At 32.1% G+C, this 13,687-nt stretch overlaps 1 protein-coding gene across 5 annotated transcripts in view; it reads left to right on the top strand.

Moving 5' to 3' along the window:
* Window positions 1–13,475, top strand: part of LOC132714204 (uncharacterized) — a 36,000-nt gene extending 22,525 nt beyond the window's left edge. For 2 of the 5 annotated variants that reach the window (XM_060696997.1, XM_060696996.1), the window contains exons 6-13: window positions 385–519; window positions 3,646–3,758; window positions 4,489–4,515; window positions 7,047–7,251; window positions 8,564–8,710; window positions 9,354–9,474; window positions 10,099–10,211; window positions 11,057–13,475. In XM_060696997.1, coding sequence (XP_060552980.1) covers window positions 385–519; window positions 3,646–3,758; window positions 4,489–4,515; window positions 7,047–7,251; window positions 8,564–8,710; window positions 9,354–9,474; window positions 10,099–10,211; window positions 11,057–11,197 — 1,002 coding nt within the window. In that variant the 3' untranslated portion in view covers window positions 11,198–13,475. The remainder of the gene's footprint in view (window positions 1–384; window positions 520–3,645; window positions 3,759–4,488; window positions 4,516–7,046; window positions 7,252–8,563; window positions 8,711–9,353; window positions 9,475–10,098; window positions 10,212–11,056) is intronic. The other 3 variants (XM_060696999.1, XM_060696998.1, XM_060697000.1) reach the window with 3 other exon arrangements.
* Window positions 13,476–13,687: the final 212 nt, after the last annotated feature.

Here is a 13,687-nt window from a genome sequence, read left to right as displayed (position 1 = left end):
TCTTTAATTAGATTGAAAATGTATATTGTAGAGATTGTTTCACTGTTGTTTTTTTTTTAAAATAAAAATGATCTAAAGTTGCAATAAAATATTTAAACAAGTACCCATAAATATAAAGAGAAAAGGTGGCAACATATTGAATTTGATCGTTGTCAGAAGTACTGAATTTGAAATACTTTCCACGATACATTTGTCGGACAGAAACTGCTCTGATACCCCTAGATTTTAGAAAAAGAAAATTGTTACTATACTTTTCTAATACCTGACAATTCTTGTTAATTGTAACTCCTTCTTACCCATTTTCTTGTTATCATACAGTTTTCATTTATTGTCTTTTATCTGTTGACTGTTTCTTTTTAAACCAATACTGTATTTGATTTTCAGGACAGATTGTTAGCATTTTACATGAAAGATCACCCATTATTTTCTGAGAATTTTGTAACGTCATTTGTAAATGACGCTTTAGACGAGTTTATCCCCGATATAATGATAGATGCGCTAAATGAGATTGGCAGATCGGTAAATTATTCACAATGCTTCAGAAATTGCACGAACACACATAGAAATATATACAGCAGGTGTATTTTTAGAAAACTGTTCAATCTAGACCTTTCTTCCATTATATTCTAGGGCTTTTTTCACAGCTTGGCTTTTTTCACAGGGTATTTTGACTGTTTTCAGTGTTATTGCAAGCTTTACGTTTAGATGTCATATTTAAGGTACATTGACTAATACAGAACGAAACCAACATGTCAACATGTTAAAATTCATTTAAAATGTAGCTTTGAAATGTGGCAACACAGAGTGGGCATTTTGGCACAATTTAATATATCAAATATTTTGAATACAAGTGTATCACATGAATGTCAAACTGAAAATCTTCCAGAAAAGGATCAGATTTGTCATACATGTAGTCTTAGAAAATTCTACATTATGTAGGCTCTTGTTTGTAATACCAAGCATTGACAAATGTCGAGCACACTGTCCTACTGACAGCTCTTGTTTTAAATAGAATTGACTGGAAAAGTAATCATCTTTTCATTTTTTAAAACAGACTGCTTCTCACATTAAGCAGTATTGCTTCTTAATTTCTAAGCCAAGTAACAGAAAGGTCATGATGAGAAGGATACTGTATTACACTGACTTAAGATCTATAAACTTGTGAACAAGTTTATGGGTTTGAATTCTGCAACTGGCTTTATGATCCTTTCTTGTTGGGGCAGTCAGAGGAATATGTCTTCCAGGTGGTGTGCAATCCAGCAATATTACCTTGGAGTAGAAGAGTACATGCTAGTTCTGGCTTCCATAACTTTATACGTCGCTTTTGTGCTTTTTGACATTTTTATACCCCCAAAAACGAAGTTTGGGGGGGGGTATATAGGAGTCACCTGGTGGTCGGTCGGGCGGTCGGTCGGTCCAGACGTCCGTTGCATTTTCCTTGTCCTGAGCATAACTTGAAGATAATGGTTGGAATTCAATATAACTACATACAATTGTCAAGCACATTGAGAGGAAGTGCAGTGCACAAGAACCATAACTCTATCTAAAGTAATTACAGAGTTAGTGCCCTTTGTTACTTTTCCATTGCCTTTTTTGTCCGGACCATAACTTGAAGACTAATGGTTGGAATTCAATATAACTTCATACAATGGTCAAGCACATTGAGAGAAAGTGCAGTGCACAAGAACCATAACTCCATCTTGACTAATTACAGAGTTATTGCCCTTTGGTACTTTTCCTTGTCCAGAGCATAACTTGAAAACAACTGTTTGGAATTCAATACAACTTCATACAGTTGTCAAGGACATTAAAAGGAAGTGCAGTGCACAAGAGCCAAAACTCCATTTTGACAAAATACAGAGTTACTGCCCTTTGATACTTTTCCTTGTCAGGAGCATAACTTAAAACGTACTGGTTGGAATTCAAAACAACTTCATACAATGGTCAAGCACAATAAGAGGAAGTGCAGTGCACAAGAACTATAACTCTATCTTCAGTATTTATAGAGTTATTGCCCTTTGTTCCTTTTCTTTGTATTTCTGGACTTATTACAGAGTAATTCAATTAAACTTCATCAATGGCCAACCACATTGAAAGGAAATGCAACATATAAGAACCACAACTATCTTTAATTGCCCACAACCATAACTCTATATTTCAATTCTTTTACAAAGTATTCTGTTACTAGTAAAATCCTCATTTCCGAAGCAGTCTTGTGGGGGTATTAATCACATTTAGTGATAGTTCTAGTTGTGATGGTTAAGTCATGGAAAATACCTCCAAAAACAAAGGCTACTAGGGTATTGATGCTCATGAACAGTCACAAAACAAGTGTAACTATACTAGGCTAAGTTTCTATGATAAAATGACTTCATATGCTAATTAAGCGACTTTTACTTTTAAAGCTAAAGTACAAGAATTATGCTAGCTGAAGTTTGTTAAGAAACAATAAGGACATCAACTGCATTAAGCATTCTAGTGAAAAGCTAGAATAACATCATTTATGCTAAGTACACTAGTGTCAAAAGCTAGCATAACATCACTTATGCTAAATACACTAGTAAAAAGCTAAAACAATGTCACTTTTGCTAAGTATCCTTGTGAAAGGCTAAAATAACATCACTTATGCTAAGTAAAGTATCCTTGTGAAAAGCTAAAATAACATCACTTATATGCTAAGTATTCTGGTGAAAGGCTGAAATAGCATCAGTTATGCTAAGCACACTAGATTAACATATATATGCTAAACTCACTAGTTTCATAGTATAATGCAAAGCACCTTTCATAGTATGCTAGACATTTGTAGTTGAAATGAAAACTCAAATTGTTATATGCAAATGTTCACAATTAACTTATATGTGTTGAAGTTGCATTTGTATAAATGCATGCAATTTCATTTCTTGTTAACAATCAAAAGTGTTTTATTTCTTTAAACTTCATAATTCATACATGTAGTCTGGTACCCAAATGGAGGTGACAGAGTAAGTTTTGAAATTAAATGGGATTATTTCCCTTTTTGGTTTGTCTTCCCCTTGATAAACTTTGCTCTTGTATTATTTATAATTTTCTATCCCTGAGAACAGATAGATTTTTTGTTCTTTAATCATTTTATATTTATGATATTAATGATATTAATATAATATAAATGATCAATTATAATATGATTAGACAATCTGTAGAAATTTAAATTTTTAATACTATTTTCTCTAAATGATATGGGGAGACAATTTTAGGGGTATTTGTATTTCAGGTAATTCTTTATAAAGAGTAAGTCTCAAAAAAAAATGTGAATCCGACAGAATAGGATCTTTTATGACAGATATGTTGACAAAAGTGTGTAATGAATGATTATGTACTTAAGATATTTCTGGAATATGCCATATTGAAAATTCATATTTACAAGTTTGATATTATATTATAGTTTAAACAATTTACATTCCAATTAAGATTTAAAGTTATATATGTATACATATTGGAAAACCATTGTCAAGCATTTTGTATAAATATAAAAGTAGATGAATTAAGTACTTATTAGTGTCTTATAATGTATCATAAAATAAATTGATAAGATTTATTATGATAAATATTATTCACAAAAAGGTTGATTTGTATACATGAATATGACTTGTGTATGTCTTGTTTCAGCCGAGCACCATAGATAGTTTATTTGAGTATGTACGGGACGATATTCTAGACGAGGATTTGCATGACTTAACCCACGATATAGTGCGGACGACCCTTAATGAACTCGTCGATGAGTAAGTAACTGTTTACAACAAATATATTTATCACATTATCCCCCTTTTGTGACTCTGTAAAAATGATATGGCACTGCCGTGCACAAATTTTGATGTAACATCATTTGCATTATAATAACATAGAGTAAAGATATGCTTAATGAAAAAAATATTCTTTTTCTCTTTAAACAGTCTTTATTTTGGGAATGTGATACTAATAGAATATTATATTGATAGAAGGTTCATTTCTGAATAATTTGAACTCGTTGAATAAAATATAATAATAAATTCAATATATTCAGTAAATTCACATAGCCTTACCTAATTTAGAAGAAAGAAGCGCTAATTAAGCATGGTTTTGTTTTGGGTGAATAGAACCAGAACCTAGATGGGGGATACTTCCTTTGTATGGGGAATTTCACACACTTTTTGTTGCACGTATGATTTAAATGAAAAGAAGATTGTGTTGCACACAACTATTTATATTTTTCAATATGCAGGTTTAAAACATGCAACATAAAGGCTTATCTAAGGCATAGACTCTTATAAAGCTATGATAAATGGTTTGAGCACCACAGAAGTCATGCCAATTTTTTTTTCTAAAATTACGCTACAACTGATTTGTCCTGAGTGAGGAAGTTTACACTTAATGTGACTATATAAAAACCCTTCAAGATGAAATAACTGTGTTAACCTGTTCTATTAAGGCTTAAAGATATCCATTGATGTACAATATACGAGTTGTTTTCAGGAAACCACGTTTGGCTAAGCGTATCAGGTAAAATAAAAGATAGCACAGGAAATATGGAATGCATGAGTGAAATTTTTCTCTTAGATTCTGCTATCATTTTTTTTTTTTTAAACATGGGCTGGATGAAATAATCTTTCTGAATTTTCTATGTTTCTGTTTCAAAGCAACTTATTTATTCAATTAATTAGAATATTATTATCACCAATACTGAGACAATTTCATCATCATTTCATTATTAAGATTTAATGATTACGTAAGTTCAAAATTATACACATTCTATCATATTTTGGATCAAGATAGGGTTACTTAAGATTGCTAGTAAATTTGATGGTAGCTAAATCCTGTAAAATGAAAAAGTTAGGTTTACTTAATCCAAAACCACACTTAATATTTTAAATGGACTTGTCCAGTTCTTTCAATCTGGACAAAACCATACATCATATTTAGGGAAACTTAAAAAAAAAGGACTGACTGAACAACAAAAAGTGCAGGCAATGATCTTGGCCTGCACTGGTTGCTTCAGTACATTCAGTTGCCCCCAGCAGGCAGTGGGTTAAGAGTTATGTACATGTAACAATTAATCTAGGTGGTGCTTTGTATGTTTTTTGCAAAGTTCAGCAGCATACATAATTGATTATTTTTCAACCTGTAACTAATAAATGGATGGCAGTTCTGACATATTTTTTACTCATTGTAGGACTCTGGTATTGTATGTAAATTTGAAGTGCTTATTTCTTTTATTTGCACACTTGAATTGACAATGTTTTGTTATTTTAGTATTGAGAAAATTATGACTTGTCTAAATTCGATATTTGATGAAAAATTAGACATGAATCTGAAGCCTCAGCTTTAGGTAGTGGAAGTTAAAATCTGAAAAATGCTGATTAAAATAAACGGTTAATTAAGTTTTTGATAAAAGAAGTTGGTAAATAAGTTGCTTTGAATATTGATAAATACATGTATATGTACCTATTAAATAATTATACAGTTGAGGGTTAACCAAATGTATCTCCACATGTATGTGTTTGGTTTCTGGAAGAGTGAAAACTTTTGTATGGGAAAATGTATGGACTTAAGTTTCTCACATGTTTGAAAATGTTTTCTCTACTGGTTTTGGAAGTGTACTCTTTTGTTTCTTGAAAAATAATAGAAAATGTTAAAGAACAAATGCCTTCATTTTAGCTTGACTATTCAAAGAACAGGGAGAGCTTAGTTATTGTACTCGATCAGGCGTTGCAATCAGCATCCACATAGCCATCTGTTTCTGTTTGGTTTTTGGGTACAAGTTGGTATCCCCAAAACTACTGCAGGGAATAGGTTGAAACTTCACACACTTATTTGAGAGCATCATAGGTCACTTTCCAAGGCCCAATAACTCTTACATTGGTTTTGACAGAAATATGGCATTTTTTGATCTTAGAAAATTCTAAACTATCCAGGGTCTTGTTTCTGTCCTATCAACATCTCTTGTTAATGTTACCAAACTGATGTTCTTATGAATGATAGTGGAAGGATACATTATTTTTTCATCACTGTTACATTTTTGAACTATTTTTAGCTGTTTCTAGCCATGAAAAGCTAATTGACTCATTGTGAAAGTCTGAAAGCTTTACCAGAGCAGAACTCTTACATTCTAAAATGATTTTACTTACTTTAAGCTAAACTCTTATAACCTAGAATATTATGTTTGATTATCTTTTTTTAACTTTATAAAAATGGAAATTTCAGAATGGGTCAACACCTTAAACAGATGATTTATGTTATTATTGTTGTAAATTATCGGTGATGGTTACAAATTATGAATAGAGATGTATTTTGATAGATAATTATATAAATATTATGAAGAATGAATTGGTAAAACATTTTTTGATGTGAATATCATATATATTATTCATTCAATTTTAGTCTTTATTTAGATTATTGCAGTTATACTTTAGTACATGTAGTTCTTTAAATTGTGTGTAGAATGTGATACGATATAGTTTTTATATTTATATCAGTTTTGTGTATTTACATAATAAGGATATTTTCAAAAATTCCATGACTCATTAATCAAATTTCTTGAAAAAAAATATACGCTTTTTTTTAGCAAAGTTTACATATTTAGTATGAAAGATGACCATTAAATTGTTACATTAAAATTACAGCATTCAAACTTAACTCAGTACATGCAATTCTGCTCAGATGTAAGTGTAATGAACAACATGATATAATAATGTTTTAAAAAGTGCATGTTTGGAAGTTTAAACAAAATACCATCTACAGTAAAACCTGTGAACAAAGGTCAGCAAATGGAGAGAACCAAACACAGTGCCTTAATAGATAAGTGGTCTTTATTTTGGGGATACTCTATTCTACTCAATTGATTATTGAAAAAAATGGTTTTTATCAACATGGTGATCTTTATTCAGAGGTGATCTTTAACACAGGTTTGACTGCACTTATGTAAAGTTTGATGAATTGGGCCCTTAATATTATTTGGCCTTCGATATTGTATATACAATTAAATGCATGTTGGGCCTTTAATGAAATTACAGCCAAGTATTGCTATTTTTCAGGTACATGCTTTACTCTCAGACAGAAAGTGACCCATTAGAGAGCTTTCTTACACGACTATTGAACGATGCCGTACAGCAAGCGTCTGAAGATATCGTTAAGGAGACAGTGCGGGAAATGGCGAGAGATTATGTTGAGGTCAAACACAATGAGATTGTTTTTGATGACCTCTTTCAAGACTATATGGAAGAGGTTGGACCTAGTGTGGTAAGTTTCTTTACCTAGTGTAGTAAATTTCTTTACCTAGTGTGGTAAATTTCTTTATACATTGTATAATTTATGGCAACTAAGGAGACAATGGACCCAGACTTGCACAATGGAACCAAACATTTACATACCTCTCACAATCGAACCAAACATGTACATACCTCACACAATCAAACCGAACATGTACATACCTCACACAATCAAACCAAACATGTACATACCTCACACAATCAAACCAAACATGTACATACCTCACACAATCAAACCAAACATGTACATACCTCACACAATCAAACCAAACATGTACATACCTCACACAATCAAACCAAACATGTACATACCTCACACAATCAAACCAAACATGTACATACCTCACACAATCAAACCAAACATGTACATACCTCACACAATCAAACCAAACATGTACATACCTCTCACAATGGAACCAAACATTTACATACCTAGAACAATCAAACCAAACATGTACATACCTCTCACAATCGAACCAAACTTGTATATACCTCTCACAGTTGAGCCAAACTTGTATATACCTCTCACAGTTGAGCCAAACATGTATATACCTCTCATAATGGAATCAAACATGTACATACCTCACACAATGGAACCAAACATGTACATACCTCTCACAATTGAACCAAACATGTACATACCTCTCACAATGGAATCAAACATGTACATACCTCTCACAATGGAACCTAACATGTATGTACCTTTCACAATGGAACCAAACATGTACATACCTCTCACAATGGAACCAAACATGTACATACCTCTCACAATGGAACCAAACATGTACAAACCTCTCATAATGGATCCAAACATGTAAGTACCTCTCACAGTTGAACCAAAAATGTACATACTTCTCACAATGGAATCAAACATGTACATACCTCTCACAATAGAACTAAACATGTACATACCTCTTAATTAAATGAACAGGTGGAAAAATATTTTGCCAAGCATTAAATGAAAGCCTGTTGGATTTCATAATTAAAAATTCATAGCTGTAGTAATTCATAGCCAGGTTTTTGTTGCACCAGTGTAAACAATAAATAATCTTGTGTGATATGCAAGAAAATTGAAGTTTTAATTAAAGATTGATAAAGTTTTATGTTAACTCATTTGTACTGTCAGACATATAAGGTTCTACATTGTTGTCTGCTTAATTGTCTTATTGAAAATCCCTTAAAATCACAATGATCAAATCCAAATTGAACAGCTGAAACTCTATTTCACAAAATCAGCAGCACAAACATTAAACATTGAATTATTGAAGTATTTTCTATTGCAGATTGAGGATGCATTAATTGATTTGATAGCTGAAGATTTCATAAGAGATGTGGTGATTGAATCAGAACTAGAGGAAGAATTACCAGAGATAGCAAAATCTGTCCTCACTCACTATGACACGAAGGTTTTACGCAGGGAACTTAAAGAGGTAAGGTTTCTGATTTAAATTTTTTGGTGTGTTCTTTTAAAGACCCTTTTCTCAACCTTGGGTGTCTGTGGCCAAATGGTTAAGGTTGTTGGCCTCAAACTGCTTGCAAGTTCTTATCCTGCCAGGGATTTTGGATTCTTTCATGTGAGGTTGGTATCCTGCACTTGTATACTGAATATTAGTGGTTCTACTCATGTGTCTGTTTGTGCCTGATTTAATGAAAGGAGGCGCTTCTGAGGTCTTCCTCTAGCAGTAAAACTATGAAAGTCCTCATAAGACTGATTGTGTAGCATAAAATCTAAAAGAAAATTCTCAACTTCAAAAAAAATTCTCAACTTAGAAAAATACTAGTAACCAGGTTTAAAACCCTACTAAGGTCTCTAAATATTAAAATTATGGGCAAAGAAGTTTGGATGAGAAAAGAAATTGAATACCATAATATTAGTGGTGGGATGCTGGAATAAAATAAACATGTACTTGCTATGTTTTTATTGCAGAGTAATGTACTGGGGAGTATATATTACCAGCTATTTTCAATTACTGGTTGTTGACTTCCCATATTTTCTATGGGAAATATTTTGAATCATGTTAAAATTTCTATTTTGTTGACTATTTTGTTGACTATTTTGTTGAACTGTTCCAGGTATCTAGTCAAGCTGGTGACCGCCTCATGGAGTCAATCATGTTAGACTATATATTAAATCTTGTATCAAGGCAGGGTAACGTGTGGGGAGAGAGTGAATATGCTAACAAATTTATGGACGGTAAGCTTGTAATATTCTTGAAATATTTAAACCCTCAAAGCCAAAGCTGAGATAATGACTGGTCTATGTCACTAGAGTATGGCCAGGCCACCCTGCACACTTACGACACTGACTTGGCTGCCCAAATTTTGGCATTTTGATATAAAAATTACTTAACTCTTACCACGTTACATATCTCAAATGAACTTGCCTCAGTCTCTCAATCCGAACACAACCATTCATCATATGAAGGGAAAAGTTCAAAATTATTAATAATTCAAAAAGCAAACAGTGCAGATCATAATTTGTCTGACCATCATTCTTTCTATCTTAACTGTTTTCATTGTATATTCATTTATATTGAGTGATAAGTTATATTTGTTGTATGTTTGGGCTCACCATGGACCTCTACTCTCGGATTGTTAAATTTCCATGTAACTATTGGGTCAAGGTCACTGTGGCTAAATATAGATTTTCCTCATATTGAGGACAGGTCTTTAGCAATCTCAAAACAATATTGTGGATGTTTTATCAGTTTTACTGTTTTGTCTTCTTTTTTTTTGGAAATTTTAAGAAATCCGAATATTTTATTGACATAAACAGAATGTTAATGTTCTTTTTTCTTTAAATTAAATTTGCTTTCAGATATGATGAGTAGTATTCTACTAGAACAGTTGCTGGGTGTGACGGTTAGCAGGAGGAAAACTGTGAATAATAAATCACTGAAAAAATTGCATGAAAAACTGGTTACCGATGCGGTATGTAGTGAAATGTTTTTAGTTTACTTTTAAGAAGTATGAACCCTTATTAGTCAAACATTGTATTGACTAATATGTTGGGTAATAAGATACCATAAACTCCTGCTTTCTTTGGCAGTCTTTGCAATATTTAACTCATTTTATTCATAAAAGAGTATTTTCAATGGTAACGTCAGTTTTTAAGGAAACACCTGTATGGAAACTTGCATACATTCTTATATGGGTCTGTAATCATTAAGCATAATCTTTGATACACATATATACATGTATTGTGCAGATTTTATAATCCAAAGGTGTAAACACTAGGACTGTATTTTTCCTTGGGGAATACTATGGCTTAGTGATTAAGGTTGCTGTTTTTAATGAAATTTTCTTATTTCTGTATAATTACACGGTCAAAACTTCCTAAAAGTACACAAATAATGTCCTGAATGCTTTGAAATAAGAAAGACTTCCATTTGAAAAATATGCTAAAATTTTTAATAAGGGGCCTACTACCTTAACAACTTAAGGTTTGATAGTCATTTAAGACTTGGAATTCTTTCAGAATGAGGATGTTTACAAGCTAGCTCTATGGAAGTTTGATGACTCTACTGATTGGCTTGCTCGTACCTGAAATAATGCTTAGAAGGGGCATCACTTATGTCTGTATAACTTTTATTTGAGTAATCACAAAGTTGTGACACAAAAGCTAGCATTTTATGCATTATTGTTGAAAATGCTTTTTTTTTCCATGATGCCCAATAGTCACATACTGTTGTGCAGATGATTTTAAAGGCTACTTTTAGGAATTTAAAAGAGAAAAATTATTCAGTGGTATTCAACCTATTATTTTTTTTTTTCAGGCATTAGACGTATGTTTACAACAGCTGACAGCTTCACTGGACGAGGATCTATTGGATGTGGACGAGTACGAACAGGGAATAAATCAGCAATCAGTGTTCCCGCACACGCCTTACTCTAAAATGTTCTCTAAAATGTCCTGATAATTTATATATACAGGACAAAATGATAATGTTAAATTATAAATGCTTTGGGCTGCACATCAGTGCAGACAGAAAGTTCTTTATACTACGGGCCGCACCACATGGTAGTATATGTTCGAAAGATCATTGGAAATGTAGATTAGATCTATTCTGCTTTACCAGGACAAGAAATGTCACGAGCGGAAGGAATATAAACCATGCGCAACATGTGCGCTATACAATTAAAGTACATTTAAATCAAATCTGACATGTTGTAATTATTAGTATAGAAAAATATGAACCAGCATGTATAATTGCTGTTAATCTGACAGGGTAAATGGAAAATCCAGTTTTTTTTGGTTAAAAAAAGACTGCTCGAGAAAATTTTAAATGCACGAAAAAAAATTGGTCTTTGTAAAATATCTTACAACATGTAATCTTTTGACATCTGACTGCTAAGTTTCTACTTCTGCCTTTGTAATTTACTGAATTTCATCTCGAATTACAGTAGAATACAGTAGAAACGCTACTAAGACCATCACACCTTGCAATTAAGACCTGCCTTTGGTTTAGATCTGTTGTTGGTCTGTCATGTAAAACATTTAGAAGTAAGATTCTTAATGTATAAGGGAAGTAAACTTCCTAAATTTCTATATTTATGAGAAAATTTCACATGTATTGTGGTGATATCAATTAACTCTTCTTGAAGTTTGCGTAGAGAATTACTGTTTCTTAAACAAAACAGTACACTCTTTTCAAGTTTTACATTCCAACACATCATTTTCATGGGTGATACAAACTCTTTAATAAAAGATGTCGCAGCAAGATTTGTAATACAATATTTTATGCATTTTTACTGTTAATGTATTATGTTTTATTGTGATTCCTATTCGATGGCTTGTGTTAAGGATAAGGGCGTCTCACAGTGGTGGAGTGGTTAAGGTCATTGACTTCAAACCACTTGTCACTTACGGATGTGGGATCGAGTCCCAAGAGGGGCTTTGGATTCTTTCTTATATGAGAAAGCTATCCAGTTAGCTTACTGAACGTCAGTTGTTCTACTCAGGTGCCCGTTTCTGTCTGAAATAATGCGCAGAAGGGCACCAGAGTAGGACCACTGATGTTGCGTAAAGAAGCTAGATAGATGAAAGTTTAAATCATATTCATGTCTGTGATATTTTGTAGATAGTTTATTTAATTGCATAATTTGTACATGTATTTATTGTTAAATATGCAAATTGGTCAGGTTATTTATGTAACTTAGTATTTGTGATACGTTTTATATAATACACATTAGGTATTTATTATTTTCAAAGGAGGAATCAAAATATCATCTCAGATCATTGTTTATATGTTACAATTTATTTTACCATGACAGAATTATACCCCACATACCTTTAGGAACCTCAGATGGTAATAAACTTAGTTTCAGGCAAGGTATTTGAGAAGAACATTCATAATTGTTTTTCAGTTACAACAGTCAACTTTCAAGTCATTAGGAATATGAACAAATCAGGCTTTTTATGTATTGGTTAACATTAAAAGTAACCTTTAGGTTTCATATTTGATATTTTGATATTGAAAAGCATTTTCTTTCAGTTTTTTAAAAACTATAGATTTGAGCGGTTAAGTACCTAAAATAATTTTGAAGATAGAGATTGATGCCCTAGTGGTTATATCAGGTGTCTGCTTTCCTAATGAGGGAATGGGTTTGTGATTTACTGGGTTACAACTATTAATTTTCCCTTTTATGTTGCCAGTACTGGTTAGTTACTGGCAATGTAATCAAGGTTTAGTCTTATTTTTATGATCTTTAACTTACTATTTGAATAAAACAGATTTAAAAAATAAAATGATTTATGCTTAAATTAAGCAAATTTGCTTAGCTCTTTTTTAAAAAGATCTTCATTAGTTCTATATTGCGAAAATACAACCGCAGAGTAATATGTGCATTTTTGTTATTTTCGTTAATCCATATTATTGTTTTGAATCATCATCAATATCTCATGATTTTCATGTTTTGTGTATACTGTACTCTCATGTTATTTATGCGTAGATACATTTTTCCATCCTTGCCATTTCCCAGATAGGTCAATTTGGTGCTGATACATTTTATTTCTACTAAAGTATATGAACATAAACTCCTTCCACTAAATTTCTTATAAATTAACTGTTAAATACATGTATAAAAGAATTTATAACTAGTTAATAATATTCATAATTCTAAAGATCTTATTTTAATTGTTTTCTATTTTTTGCTATCTATTCAGAGGATTTTTATGTACTGCAGGCAGTAAATCACTTTTTCCCCGGAAAACCCACATTTCCAGAGTTCCCGATAACATCTATGTTAATACTATTTACTTCTCGAGTACGAAAATCCCTTATATTAACTCTTGTCCTGTTGGCGACAACATGTTCTACCTATGTGTCTAAAGGAGATCAAAATTAGCTAGTACATTCTTGCTGTCTGGTTTTATTTTCCTCCGAGAATGATAAATCGTTTTGTCC

Source organism: Ruditapes philippinarum, unplaced genomic scaffold, assembly GCF_026571515.1.
Source record: "Ruditapes philippinarum isolate M1 unplaced genomic scaffold, ASM2657151v2 ctg6702_1_1_1_1, whole genome shotgun sequence".
Taxonomy (NCBI): domain Eukaryota; kingdom Metazoa; phylum Mollusca; class Bivalvia; order Venerida; family Veneridae; genus Ruditapes; species Ruditapes philippinarum.
The sequence above is the reverse complement of the archived record's forward strand: the minus strand, read 5'-3'. Positions and strand labels throughout refer to the sequence as shown.